The 13,262-nt window shown below is 65.1% G+C and overlaps 2 protein-coding genes across 2 annotated transcripts in view; one reads left to right on the top strand and one right to left on the bottom strand.

Moving 5' to 3' along the window:
- CCDC27 (coiled-coil domain containing 27) overlaps positions 1-4,780 on the top strand; it is a 16,031-nt gene extending 11,251 nt beyond the window's left edge. The window contains exons 9-12 of the mRNA XM_077763991.1: positions 724-801; positions 1,086-1,298; positions 3,067-3,171; positions 4,555-4,780. Coding sequence (XP_077620117.1) covers positions 724-801; positions 1,086-1,298; positions 3,067-3,171; positions 4,555-4,680 — 522 coding nt within the window. The 3' untranslated portion in view covers positions 4,681-4,780. The remainder of the gene's footprint in view (positions 1-723; positions 802-1,085; positions 1,299-3,066; positions 3,172-4,554) is intronic.
- A 5,168-nt stretch (positions 4,781-9,948) lies between these two features.
- LRRC47 (leucine rich repeat containing 47) overlaps positions 9,949-13,262 on the bottom strand; it is a 10,171-nt gene continuing 6,857 nt past the window's right edge. The window contains exons 5-8 of the mRNA XM_077763990.1: positions 12,634-12,749; positions 12,003-12,105; positions 11,639-11,728; positions 9,949-11,490 (exon numbers count right to left, since the gene is read on the bottom strand). Coding sequence (XP_077620116.1) covers positions 11,242-11,490; positions 11,639-11,728; positions 12,003-12,105; positions 12,634-12,749 — 558 coding nt within the window. The 3' untranslated portion in view covers positions 9,949-11,241. The remainder of the gene's footprint in view (positions 11,491-11,638; positions 11,729-12,002; positions 12,106-12,633; positions 12,750-13,262) is intronic.

Below are 13,262 nucleotides of genomic sequence, written 5' to 3'. Positions count from 1 at the left end.
CGGCCACATGGTGGTCACCTCGTGCTTCACGTACAAGGGCACAGGTGCCCACATCAGCTGAGCATCCAAGGTCATCTCGTTAGGTCCTTCCCCTTAATTCGCTCGGCTTGCGCCGGAATCTGGCACCTGGGAGAGTTTCTTGCCTGCGATGTAAAGGCCCAGTGGCTGGCGTTCCGGAAGCCCAGCGGGGAACACGGCTGGGGGGTCCACATTCAGCCTCCAAGGCCCACATCTGGAGCTTGGGGTCTCCGCCCCCAGTTGAGCCTGGCACCCGCCCCCCCCAGCCGGAGCCCCTCTGCTGAGCCCCGGCCTCCAGCCTCCTGCCAGGTGGACAAGGGGCAGGCTCCTGGCCGCTCAAGGTCGGGGACCTGTCTGCCACTCGGTTTCTGAAGTAGTCTCTGCAGACCCTCCCCACATTAGGCTCGGCGCCCAGAAGAACCCCCGCCACCACTTTCTGAGGCTGGGGGCAGCTGGCTGGGGGGGCNCCCTGCGGCTTTTGTGGCGCCAAGGCTCCAGGAGCAGGGTGTCCCGTCCGTCCCCTCGTCCCCTGAGCCAACCCCCCTTCTTGCCTTCCAGTTCTCCAACCTCAGGGAAGACAAGAAACGCGAGGAGATGATGGGNCCTCGGCAGCGCCCTGCGGCTTTTGTGGCGCCAAGGCTCCAGGAGCAGGGTGTCCCGTCCGTCCCCTCGTCCCCTGAGCCAACCCCCCTTCTTGCCTTCCAGTTCTCCAACCTCAGGGAAGACAAGAAACGCGAGGAGATGATGGGCCTCATTGAGAAGGACAACCTCCTCCTCCGCCAGGTGACCGCCAGGTGTGGTTAAACGGTTAGCAGGTCGCTGTCCTTGCTGTACGTCCTGACCCAGCGCGCGGGAGACAAGCCGCACAGCCCCCTTCGCAGCGAGGCAGCCCCCCCGCCCGTCAGCAGCGGCAGGAGCGCAAGCGCACCACAGGCTCCTCACTGTTGCCGGCTCCGCATCTGGCTAACTCGTGACATGGGCTATCTTAGGGGGCCGAGAGGGCGGGGAACACGGGGGGCCATCTGGGCTAGGAGGGCCTACTCCCCTGCCCCCCCCCTCGCCCGCAGCACGTGGTGGAGCTGCAGAGCACGCTCGCCAAGCAGGAGCACACCATCTCGGAGCTGGACGCCAAGGTCAGGCAGCTGCAGGGGCAGGTGAGCCAGAAGGAGGAGCACGTGCAGAGGTGGCAGTGGCTGCAGGAGGAGATGGCGCGCAGGAAGGAGCAGACCCAGCAGGCGGAGCTGCAGGCCCGCGTGGCCCTGGAGAGCGCGCAGTCCCGGGTAGGCCCGCGGGCGGCGCGCCCTGGCCCAGGGAGCCCGCAGGGGCTCCGGCTCCTCCCCCCATCTCCTGGCCCCCCTGGCGCAGAGCTGCTCCAGAAATAGTGGTGGAGACAGCAGAGGTGTGAGGGGCTTGCACACTTTGACCCCGGGGCGGGGGCAGCCTCGCCTGCCGTGTGGACGGATTTGCTGCCTTGTTTTGTGCCGTGAATGGGCACCAGGGTTTGGGCAGCCAGAAAGGGGGGCTCTGCGCTCACGGGGTGTGATAGTAACACCACCGTCTGCTCGTCGTTTGCGGATTCCTGCCGCGGGCCCGGCACTGTCCTAAGCAGCTCTCTAAACTCTTGTAACCCTGTGAACAAAGCTACGAAGGAGGTATTTTTGGCGTCTTGTGCGTGTGAAGGCGCCTGCAGCGGGGAGGTGACATAACCCGTCCGGGCCCCCAGGGCTGCGTAGGTGGACCCCATTTCGGAGCCCCTACCCTAGACGTGAGCAAAGGCACGGGGGGAGGCCGAGGTGCCCTCTGCTGTGAGGGGCCCCGGGCAGAGAAAGAAATCAGTGCAAGAGCCGACTTGATTTAGAATCGAAAACCAGCCAAAGGAAAGGTCCCGTTTCCCACCCAGCATGCCTGTGGCAACCCAGGTGCACCCCCCTCCCCGTGGCGGGGCAGCCTCCTGCGGGGCGGCTCTGACCCATCGCCGAGGCCCCTGACCCTCACCTGCCATCCTTCACGAAGTGGTGTCCCGTCCTGCGGACCCCCCACCCCCGGCTGGAGTGTGCACCGGGCGCTGGTGTTGGGGTCTGACGCCTGTGCAGACTGCAGTCTGGGAGAGCCCGGGGGACAGCAGTGAGCCTAGCCTGGGGTCGGCAGGAAGCGGTGCCAGCACCTGCGAGTGACGCCTGAGACAGCCCGGGCGTGAGGCACTGTGGCGGGACACCCCAGCTGGCGGCCACCTGCAGTACAGAGGGCGAGGCCCCCCCCACCAGTACGGGACCCAGCACAGAGCATCAACCCACACTGGAAAAGACAGAAGCCCCCTCCCCACTCAAGGTCCGGGGGCTCCTAAGCCCCCTCTGTCCCGGAGGCAAAGTGGACCTGCCCGCGGTCCGCTTTCCGCAACGCAGTCTGTCAGGCTGGTTCCTGCCTGGCACTCCCGCTCTGCCGGGGCTTCTGGGCATCGAGGCTGAGCAGCTGGTTACGAGGGGCCCGAGGGCTCGTGGGGCGCAGGCTGGAGGAGGCCGGGGCCACCAGGCAGCCTGAGCTGCATCCTCGTCAACACCCGGTTGATGGCTGTTAGCGCTGGTTACCCAGCAGCACCGAGTGCCTGTCCATCACAGGGCAAGGAGGGCGGGCTGGGGTAGAGCAGGGAGGGGCCCCGAAGTGCTCCCTCCAGTGCTAACAGGGCACGCAGGGTGCTCCCAGGGTGCCTTGGAGTCTGCCCTGGGGTCAGGAGGGGCTGTGCCAGTTCCCTTGGGGAAGGGGGTACAGCCGGGTGAGGGGCTGTTCGGAGCTCTGGTACTTTTTTCCCTTTTTTAAACCATTTCTTTTTCAATTAAAAAGAAAAAAGCAGTAGAAGGTCCTACAGCCTTGGTGTCAGGCCGCGCTGGGTCAGGGCTTTGACCGGGCACCTTGCAGCTCACGGGCCGAGCAGCCGGGGCCTCTCCAGCCCACGGCTGTGAAGAGGAGAAGAGGAGAAAGGCCACATCCACCCTCTGAGGAGCTTCACACGGGGGTGGGTGTGACTCCTTCCCTCCTTGCCTTTGCTCACAGCTGGAAAGACTAAGAAACAAGATCCTCCAGGCCACCTTCAGCACCTCCGGGATCAAGTCCGTGGCCACCGAGATCTCTGACAGTGACATTGTGGAGGGCTTGCAGGTATATTTGGCGCGGGCTGCCTCCTGGCCCCCGAGGCCGCGTCTCTGGGCGGGAGCTGGCGCATCTGCAGCCGGAGGCCAAGGGGAGAAGCCTGCGTGGAAGCCAGGGCTCCCCCGTTTTGTCCTGTCGCTGTTCACGGCCACGCGGGGTCATCCTTACTCTCTGCTCAGGCGGAGGGGGACCGGACCCCCCAAAAGGGTGGCCATGTTGTACGGCTGGTGAGGCTTGCCGACTGGGCCCTCAGTGACCCCGGCAGCAGGCCCTGGGGGTGCAGGGGGGAGGGGGCTGAGCTGCTGAGGTCCTGGCAATCCCCCTGCAGCAGGAGCCCTGCTCAGGCCCTGTCCCTCCAGCCTCTTCGGGATGCTTCTCAGCACCTCGGCGTGGCCTCACCTGGGACCCTGGCACGGACCCCTCCCTGGCCTTGGCTGATGTCGTCATCTTGCTGAGCCCAAGCAGAGGCCTCACAGGGGTGGGGGTGGGGTGCGGGGGACATAGTGCAGGCGTTGGGGCCTGCAGGGGTGAGTCACCACCCTGTGGTCCTTGGCTGAGAAGCTGTGGGGGGGTCACTTGAGTTCACTGAGCCACAGAACTCGCCTGTGCACATGGGAGGGAACACGTCTGCCTCCTGCGTGGTGGGGAGAGGACCCCGGGAGCCGAGCCCTGAGCCCTGACCGCCAGGGCTCTGCGCGGCCCTGTGTGCTGCTCACAGGGGCTGCTCCTGTCCCCGCCTGCGCGGCGCAAGCCTCCCACGGCAGGGCCCCTCCCGCCAGCGCCCACGTTCCCCCGACACCTGGTTTCTTCCCTCTGTGCCGTGGGGTGGGGACCCTGTAGGGTGGCAAATGTCTCAGGGGAGGGGCCCTGCGTGAGGACCCAGGGGGGTCTCTGCCGCCTGGCACCAGCTTGGGTGAGGGAGAGGGAGGGAAGAGAGAGGGAGGGAGGAGCCCTCTCCTCTGCCCATCACAAAACAGTGACGGCAGAGCAGGACGGGTGAGGGAGGGGACAGGCCGTCTCCCCATGCGCAGGACAGAAGGGACGCAAGGCGCAGGCTCCATGGGCTCTGAGGTCTCCCGGTCAGGGCTGCTGAGAGTCTCCGAGGACGTAGTGGATTTAGTGCTGTTTCAGGGGAGAGTGACCGTAGCCCAGGGAGGGGGGGCCTCTCTTCCCGCTCCGGGTTCTGTGGCTTCACCTCCCCACCCGTCAGCAGCCGCGGTGGGAGTGCTTTCAGCACAGAGGTTCGCAAATGCTGCACGACCGACCGCAGCTTTTCCTGCTGGAGGGCAGGCGGCAGCGCTCAGAGCTCCGCGCAGGCCCCGCTGCCGCCTGCCCTTCCGGGTGTGGGGGGAGCACTGCACCCCCACAGCCCCGGCCTCTGCTCCTTCCCAGAGGATCATCTCTGAGCGGGCAGATTACTACAATCAGCTGAAACAGAAAGGCGTCAGAATGCCTCCCCTGAACCAGTCGGAGGGCTCATCCTCCCCGGGCAAGGCCAAGAAGACAGCCTCCAAGTAGACCCGGCCCGGCCCCAGGAGACGCTGGGGCCCAGCTCACCCGCCACCCCTGTGTGGCCCGGTCTTTTCGCTTTAGAATTAAACCCTGTTCTTGGCCATGGGCTCAGCTTTTCCTTCCCCCCGGGGACACGTGGGGGCTCCGGCTGCATCCACAGCTCCCATCTGCATCCCTGGCTCCTTCCTGGGGAGACCCCCGTACCGAGCAAGGGTCCGGAGGCCGGAGACTGGGTGCCTATCCACTCCTTCAGTTGGGCCCACTGGGGGCCACCTCTGAAATGGGGGCCTCCCTGGCTGGGGCGACCCCTTTGGAAGAAGGTGAAGGCGTTTTTCCCACTGCTGGCGCTTCCCATCATTGCTGCGGGGATGACAGCTCCGGGCGCCCGCCCGGCACCTCTGTGTCCCGCACACGCAGGCTCTGGGCACATAAACACCATCTTCTCTGCTCTCCACCCACACCTCTGTCGTCTCTCTGCTCTCCACCCACACCTCTGCTACGCAGGCTGCCTGCCTCCGGCCAGGGCGCCACCTGGAGGGTCTCGGCTGGGGGCTCCGCAGGCCCCCCGCCCCCCTGCAGGCTGCCTCAACCCCCAGGCGCCTCCGGAGGCCCCAGGCCCGTCTCCGCGCAGTCTCGGTGGAGGACCCTGGGCTCCGACGCCTGGGACCCCAGAGGCCCCTTCGGCCTCTCTCCCCAGTCGCCCCTCGCCCTGCGGCCCCCTTAGCACTGCAGCCGCCTAGCCCTGCTACGCCCTCTCCCCTGCCGCCCCAGTTCCCGGTGACCCGCGGCCCCCTCGCCCCCGCTACGCCCTCCCGCTAACGGCCTCTCTTCCCCGAGGTCCCCTGCCCCCGCAGCGCCTCTNCTGGGAGGAGGGCGAGGGGCTGAGGGTCCCTTGGGACCCGCGTCGGGACGCAAACCCCTGGTGCCGGCGGAGCGCGGAGGTGGGCCTGGCCGCGGCCGCCCGGGAGAGGAATTGCGGGGTAGGCGGCGCGGGAGGGTCTGATCCGGCCTAGCGACGCCCCCCAGCCCTGGCCCAACCCGTGGAGGGCCGGCCGGGCGCCGGAAAGAGCTTCCTGGTTCCTGCTGGCGGCCGGGGACACCCCGGGGCTCCGTTCCCTCCCCGGCTCCTGGCAGAGCCAATCCTCTACACTTCTTCCTTATGTCTGTGTTTTTTGTTTCGTTTTTCAGGTTGGAGACATCCGCTGCACCTCGGACCTTGACCTGTGGCCTGGGAGGGGGTGAGATCTACTCTGACCACCTGACCGCCTTCCTGGGCGCCTGAGTCGGGGCTTCCACGCCAGGACTGTCCCTTTGTAAGTTGTGGGCTCCTTGGAGGTGCTTTGGGAGCGAAGGGGTCCAAGGTAGGTGGTGGCACCCGCTTGGCTGGCGTCTCTAGACGGCACAGCCCCAGGCTCTGGCTACAGGGCGGGACCCTCCGGTGGGGGGCTGGGGAGTGAGGCTCTTAGGAGCCCAGCTCGCATTTCACCAGCTTCTAGTGGCTTTGCCCAACCAGGGTGGCTTGAGAGCTACCGGCTCCATCAGTTAGGAGTGCTTCCTGGGGACACGTGACTGGAACTCATTGTCCCAGGCTTGAACAGGCGGGGGCTGACTCTTCTCACACAGAGAAGCCCGCAGGTGGGTAATTGGTGTGGATTGGGAGGCCACACCGTCAGGGCAGGTGCGCATGGGTATCCGGTCGCAAGATGGCTGCTGTCGCTCCAGCCATCGCTGCAGGACAGGCAGAAGGGCTGCTGTTTCTCTTTCATGAGCAAAAATCCCCCAGCTTCTGCTCCACCCAGGGGCCAGGGTATTAAGCTTGTCTTAGCCCCAGGCTGTCATTTACGGTGGCACCTTGCTGGATGGAACGGGATGGGCAGCCCAGAGGTGGACAGCTAACAGTCGGCCCAGCAGCCCCTTTCCCAGACACACCTGGGCAAGCAGAGCCCACACTCAGTGGACACTTGGCCTCCCTTGGGCCTGAGAGCAGCCACTGGCCTGAGTGGCTGCCGCAAAGCAGGTGGGTCCCTCCTGAGAGGCAGGCCTTGTGGGTCTGAGACCAGCTCCCTTCCTTCCCCCCCACTGGCCTGGGGAGAGACCGAACTCAGGAGTTTAAGAACTGCTGGGTTTCAGGAGTTTCTGGGTTGGCGTCTTGCTATTTAGTGGCCCGCTGGGCCTTTAAGCCCCTCCCCAAGATTCTGTGGGAGGGGCTCCGAAGCGCCCCGCCCCTGCCTCTCCAGCCCCAGGACTCCCTGCAGGCCCAGGAGCCCCGCCCCCAGGCCCCAGCTTCTCCCCCAGGCGGTGTCGGGGGAGGGGCTGCACCTTGCACAGGACTTGGGACACAGCTGCGGGCAGCCGGGCGGCCAGACAGGCTGTACCAGCCGCTGCCCCATCCCTCTCCTCCCCGGCCTCCAGGAAGTCCCGGCCTTATCTGTCAGGAATGGGGAGGGAAGAAGCAGTTATCAGGCCAAGGACCCTCGGTGTCCGGTCTCCCGGGCCCAGCAGCTGTCGGGGCGGGTGGGGGGTGCTCTGCCCTGCCCTGGACTGGGTGGGTGGAGGCAGCCACCCACATTCCTGAGGGGAGGGTTGGATTCCCGATTCGCTGCCTCCCACGTGACCCTGGGCCGGTGGCTTGACCACTTGCCATCGGTCGGCATGGGAAGCCAGGTGAGAGGGTTCTGGTGAAGGGGCCACCCACTGATGCCTCCCCACCCCCAGCCCCACCTGGAGCCCTGGCCGCTACCCTCACCGGGTCCACGCTTTACAGGGATGTCAGGGGCCCGAATGTCANCCCCCCCCCCCTCCAGCAGAGTGCCAGGCCCTCCTCCTGGGCCCACTGCCCCCCCAGCCTAGCCCCTCCCCGCACCCCGGTCCCCTCTGGCTCAAGTGCTGGCGGCTCTCTCTCCAGGATCTCCCGGAAGCTGTGCTCAGGCAAGCTGGGCGTCACCATGAAGGTGCTGGGCGCAGTGGCCCTCTTCTGGGCCGTCTTCATCCTGGGCTACGTCACCGGCTACTACGTGCACAAGTGCAAATAAGGCTGCCCCGCACACACGTGCCTGGGGACACAGCCGGACGGACACTTCTGTGCACCAGAACTCCGTGTGTGTGCACAGACCCATATGCACACAGACCCTCGTACACACGTTTCCTCCATGTGCACACTCACCCCCACCCACGGACCCCGGGGCCACAGCAGCCACTGGTCACCACAGGGCACACAGGGGAGCAGGGACACAGGTGCACGATGGCACACACGTGCCTTGCGCACGCAGCCAGCCAGGGGCACATGTGGCCGGGAGACGTGGCCCAGCCTGAGCTGGGACTATGGGACACACCCTCTGGGTCCTCCCTGAGCGGGCGATGTGCGGGGCTGGGGGCACCTGGGTGGGGGCCGGGGGAGGGGGGTGCTGTGCACGTGCCTCTGCCCAGCCTCCCAGGGCTGAGACCCCATCCTGGAAGTCGGTGCTGGGCAGGGTGGGGAGCGGGACCCACCACCAAGTCTTCCCTGCGGCGAGGCGGGCACAGTTGTTCAGGGTGCGGAGCCGTGTGTACCAACATTAAAAGTCTGTTGACGGAAGGATGGTGAGGGCCTCTCCCACGGCCCCCGAGCGCCTGCCCGCGTGAGGCCAGCTGCAGGCACTTGGACAGTGGGAGGCTTGTGGGAAGGGCCGTCCTCCCTCCCTCTTGGCTCTGGGCCTTGGAGTATGTGTGCCTGGCCGTACCCTCTGGTGGGGAGGGAGCCCCTGTGGGTTGGCCCGAGGGCTGGCGGGACCTGGGCCTGCCTCGCTGACCATGGACAAGGCCTCCTGCCCTCCCAGCTCGTTCCCGGTCCGTGCACCCTGGGCCTGTGCTCGCCCCACGCACCTGCTGCTCACATCTCTGGCCCCACAGACCTTAGCAGAAACGTTAGGAGACTGCTTCTTCCCCAGGGACTGAGGGCTGGAGACCAGAGGCCACGTGGCAAACCTGTGTGCCTGAGGCCATGTGGCAGGGAAGGGCAGAGACCACCCACCAAGGCCAGCCTGCCCGTCGGGAGGGGCTGCACCCCCTGGGTGATCCCTGGCTCCGTCCCCCAGGAGAGGGGAGCACCTGGTGGGCCTTCCCAGGCTGGGGTCTACAAGCAGGGATGCTTCAGTGGTGACCTGCTGTGGGGTGGGGCAAGGGGAACTGGTTCGGGGGCGGGGGCAGCGGGTCTGGTCCAGCCAGCCCTAGTCTCTGGGCCTCAGCACCTGTCTCCAAAAAGACCCCACCTCCCAGCCTGGTCTGGGCTTCCACACTCGAGTAGGGAGAGGTGCGAGCCGGCCCACATCCGCCCAGCCCACCTCTGCTGGAGCCTCCACAGGATGGGCGGGTAGGGCACAGGTGGGCTGCGGGGTCCCCGTGGGCTCCAGGAGGTTGGCAGTGGGCACCTGAGGTGCGGGGTCTGGGCTTCCCCATGGCTGGGTGTAGCCGCTGCCAAGAGCTGGGCTGGGGTGCTGGACAGAAAGGAGGGCCCTGGCTGCTGCCCGCCCCCGGCTACCCCTGCTGGGGCTATCCCGGCCTCCCCAACTTGCGAAGCGCAGGCTCTGGGGCCGTGCTCCCTGGGCAGCCGTGGGCAGGACGCAGCGGGTCTGCTGAAGGACAGGTCAGGAGGAGCTGGCCAGGGACGAGGCCAGAACACGGTGGGGGATAGGATGGTCCAGGCACGTGGGTGTTGCTGGGAGCCAGGGGAGGGAGGTGCCCTCGCAGCCTCTGCAGCCAACCTAGTGCTGCCCAGTGAGCCCCGTGGGTGCACACAACCACCTCCTCCCAGGGCTGGGGTCCCCATGGGGGACAGATGTGGCCTTTGTGCCATGTGCGCCCTGAGGCCCGGTGAGCCTCTGAGTGAGAGCCAGATACACGCACATGCCCCCTTCCCCGGGCTTCGCCGGCATCCAGGCCTCTGGTGCACACGACCCCCGCCAGGTGCGGCCCCCAGGCCCTGACCAAAGCTGAACCTCCTGCAACAGAGGCAGTATTGTATGCTCCACAGCACCCCCCCCCGCCGCATACCCTGGGGGGCACCCTTCTGGCCTTGGGGGTTGGGTGTGGGGAGATGCTGGGAAAGGGATGGCCAGCACCCTGCCCACCTGCTGGGCAGTCCCCTCCCCCTCCATGCCTGGGGAGCCTAGCAGCTCTCTGGGCTGAGCCTGTGATGGTTCAGTTCTGGCAGGCAGGGGTGGGCTCAAGTCCTCAGTTTCCCCACAGACACCTCCCCGAGATAGTGGCAAGAAAGGATTCACTGGGGAGGAGCAGGGATGTTTGTGTTAAACGTTTATTAGAGGGCTGGGCTGGCAAAGAGAGTGTCCGGGTTTATGAGCGGATCGGGATGGCGAAGAGGAAGGACCTCAGGCGTCCCGCAGTGAGGTGAGCACATCTCGCACCTCGCCCGGGGCCGGGCAGTGGGGCTGGCAGCTCTGTCCACGTTGGTGAGGCCGCCCTACAAAGCAGGTTGGCTGAGCTCCGAGACAACCGTGTGGCTTTGTAAGTGTGGCCCCCACGTGGAGGCTCAAGCCTCATGGCTGAAGGCCTGGGTTCAGCAGGCCTCTGGCAAATGTGCCCCAAATCAGCAGAACACACAGCTTGTCTTGTGCAAGTCACACAACACCAAACAGATGGGGTCAGTGCCAAAAAGCCAGGGCGTCAGTTTCTCATAATCCAGGCAGAGCAGGAGGCAGAGGCCAGTAAGCACCACCTACCCTGTGGCTGGCTGGTGCCTGGAGGGGTGCGTGTGCTCACACATGTAAACATACACACACACACACGGTCTACGGCCTCAGACATTCAAAACTGTTAATACCTAAAACAAAACGCTGCACAAGGCTTCACCCCTCGCGCAGCCGCGGCCACAGTCTGTCCCCGAGCCAGCTGACAGCACAGCGGGCCCGCACACGCAGCCTGCTCTGCGCTGGAAGCCGCGTGCTTGCCCCGCGCCACGCTCCCACACCTGCCCGTCCCTGGTGCCCATGCAGACCAGCAAAGCCCCGGTCCTCCCTGCCCTGCTGGGGGTGCACATGGGTACCCCGCAGCCCACCCCTAAAGCATCCGCAGTACTAAGAAAAACGCCTTTGCCAATTCTAAGGTCACATAAAAATATTTTTCTTGTAAAAAGAGGATGGTTGGCAGCCGCCTGGGGACACGGGGTCACCACAGGTCCCTCAGCTGCACGACTGCTTCGGTGCGGTTTTAAAAGCTGCCCCATCGTAGAAAAATAATCGTGCGGGTCTGTAAAATACACGTTCAGCTCCCCGGTTTAGATCTGAATAGTTAAACCAGTCAGGACCTGTTCTCCCCGGAACAGCGTTAGTTGCTGTGTCTGCATGATTCCAGAACAAACATCAGTCACCCCGTATCTGGGGAACTTCTCACAAAGCAGTAGCACAATCAGTGCAGTGATCGAAAGGCAAAGCCACCCAAGCACACCACAACACGGCATCATCTGTGCCAGAACCTTCTGGAAAAGTGAGCAAGGGAACGTGCATCTCAAAAACCACCAAGGTGAAACTTAAAACAAGATGACAGCACCACACGCCCTCCGCCATGGCCCGGGGCTCAGCGGATGACGGTCACATGGGGGGCGGCGAGGCCCAGGTCCGTCTTGGAGGGGTACACCACCCTCAGGTGTCCCTCCTCGTCCAGCACCCGGACCTGCTCCAGCAGCAGGGACGCGGGCCGGGCCTGGTCCGCACTTGTGCTCGCGCCGGGGTCTGGGAGCCGTCCGGAAGCTGCGTCGGCCTCGCTATCTGAAACTGATTCGTCCTCTTTATTTTCTAAAGTGTATTTGGTGATTTCTGCCATTTTCTGCAAATGAAAAATATCTGTTTAGAGGTGACCAGGGAAGACACACAGCCAAGGCGGCCGTGCATGGGGTGGAGGGAAGGTGGGGGGACACGCCGCCCAGGCCTTGCAGCCAGACTGCCGACTGGGCGAGGTGATGAGGCTGCCTCACCAGCACGAGGGCGTCCATGGCGTCTTTACAAATCTGCAGACTCGTGGCGCTTGTTACTTCCAAAAACAGATCTGAAGTCGTTTTCTTGATCTTAAAAGGAAATTAAAAGGATTTCAGAAACAATGGAGTTATCGAGAGTAAGACATCAGCAGCTGCACCGAAGAGAAACTCTAAGACCGTGTCCCCTCCTGAAGGCAGGCAGGGGCCACACCGCCGTGCACGCGGCGGCTCCTGGTGCGCCACCGAGTGTGACAGGGACGCCCAGCTCCGTGCGAGCGGCCCGGGCTCTCGGGACGTCCCATCCCCATGCGGTGACTCTGCAGGCGAACCAGCCCCAGCCCCAGCCGGGCACACACAGCCCTACCTTCGTCTTCTCGCTGTTGGTTATGGGCGGGAAGGAGATCACATCGCCATCTGCGTCCACGAGGCAGGGGTACCTTTCCTTCCCGTCCAGCAGGTGAAGGTACCTGAGGGAAGAGACGGGGGGGGNGGTGGAGACGACGCTACGAGAAAAATGGGCCTAGAGGTAAGAACTGGACAAATCCAAGTTCTTTAGCCAAAGTTGGAACAACATCAGGGAGCGTGTCCTGAGCTCTGGAGGAAGGACCTTCCACAGCCTGCGCTCACATGGGCCGGTGGCCGGTGGGCCGCGCTCCTTCCTGGTCCCGCGGGTCCTGGCCGCCTACACTTGCCCGAGCCCCACGGCACGTGGGCAGAAGGCTGTGCGCTTCCCTGCCTTCCTGTCGCTAGGGAGCGACCACACCGCCCTCCTGCGTCCCCGTGGACCCTGCTGTCCCTCCAGACGACAGAGCCTGTGCCTGACTCTCCCCAAAGCAGCGCCTGAGCCCGGAGCCCCTGAGAGAACAGGTCTGGCAACGCGGCCTCTCCCCCCAGGCAAGTCCCTAACGGCCCGGGGAACGAAGTCTGGAGGTTTTCTCCAAATCCGTAAGGACGCGGGTTCGGACAGCCTGGGGGTGAGCGGGAGGCCCGCTGACCTGTGCAGGCCCGAGACGTTCTGCCTCTTCTTCTGCTTCCTGTGCTCCTCGGCCTCCAGCTGTAGCTGCCGCACCAGGTCCTTGGCCTTGACTTCCCGGCGCCCTAAGGGGATGATCTGTGGGGCAGACACGGCTCCGTGAGCTCCCGCGGGGCCTCCCGTGCTCACTGGACCGTCCACACCAAGGTCCCCTCGCTCTCCCTCCGGCAGCCTTGTGGCCACGGGGCCCCTACTCCACATGCGTGAGCGCCCTGGGGAGCAGAGCGTCCAGCCTGCCCACACGCACGGCATCTCCCAGGCCTGGGGCCCCCTGAAGGCCGAGGGAGGGGGGCAGACCCCGGCGGGACCTGGACCAAGCAGGCTCACGAAGCTCAGCTCCAAACAAGGGGGTCTCACAACTGGGCCAGAAACCACAATTTCTGCCTAGAAGTGAGTGAGCGAAGGAAACCACTTTCCAGCGACCTTCTCTGAGGAGTTCGCTTTCAGAGCCAGGAGCAGCCTCAGATTCGCCCCAGAATGCGGCGCGGGGTCGCCAGTGCGCACGTGTCAGGGGACAGGGAGGGGACTGCTGCCCGGCGGGCGGGGCGGGCGGCGGCACCTTGAGGTCCTCAGGTGGGCGGGTGTCATAGA

The sequence above is a fragment of the Crocuta crocuta genome, unplaced genomic scaffold, assembly GCF_008692635.1.
Source record: "Crocuta crocuta isolate KB4526 unplaced genomic scaffold, BGI_CrCroc_1.0 scaffold13, whole genome shotgun sequence".
NCBI lineage: Eukaryota > Metazoa > Chordata > Mammalia > Carnivora > Hyaenidae > Crocuta > Crocuta crocuta.
The sequence above is the reverse complement of the archived record's forward strand: the minus strand, read 5'-3'. Positions and strand labels throughout refer to the sequence as shown.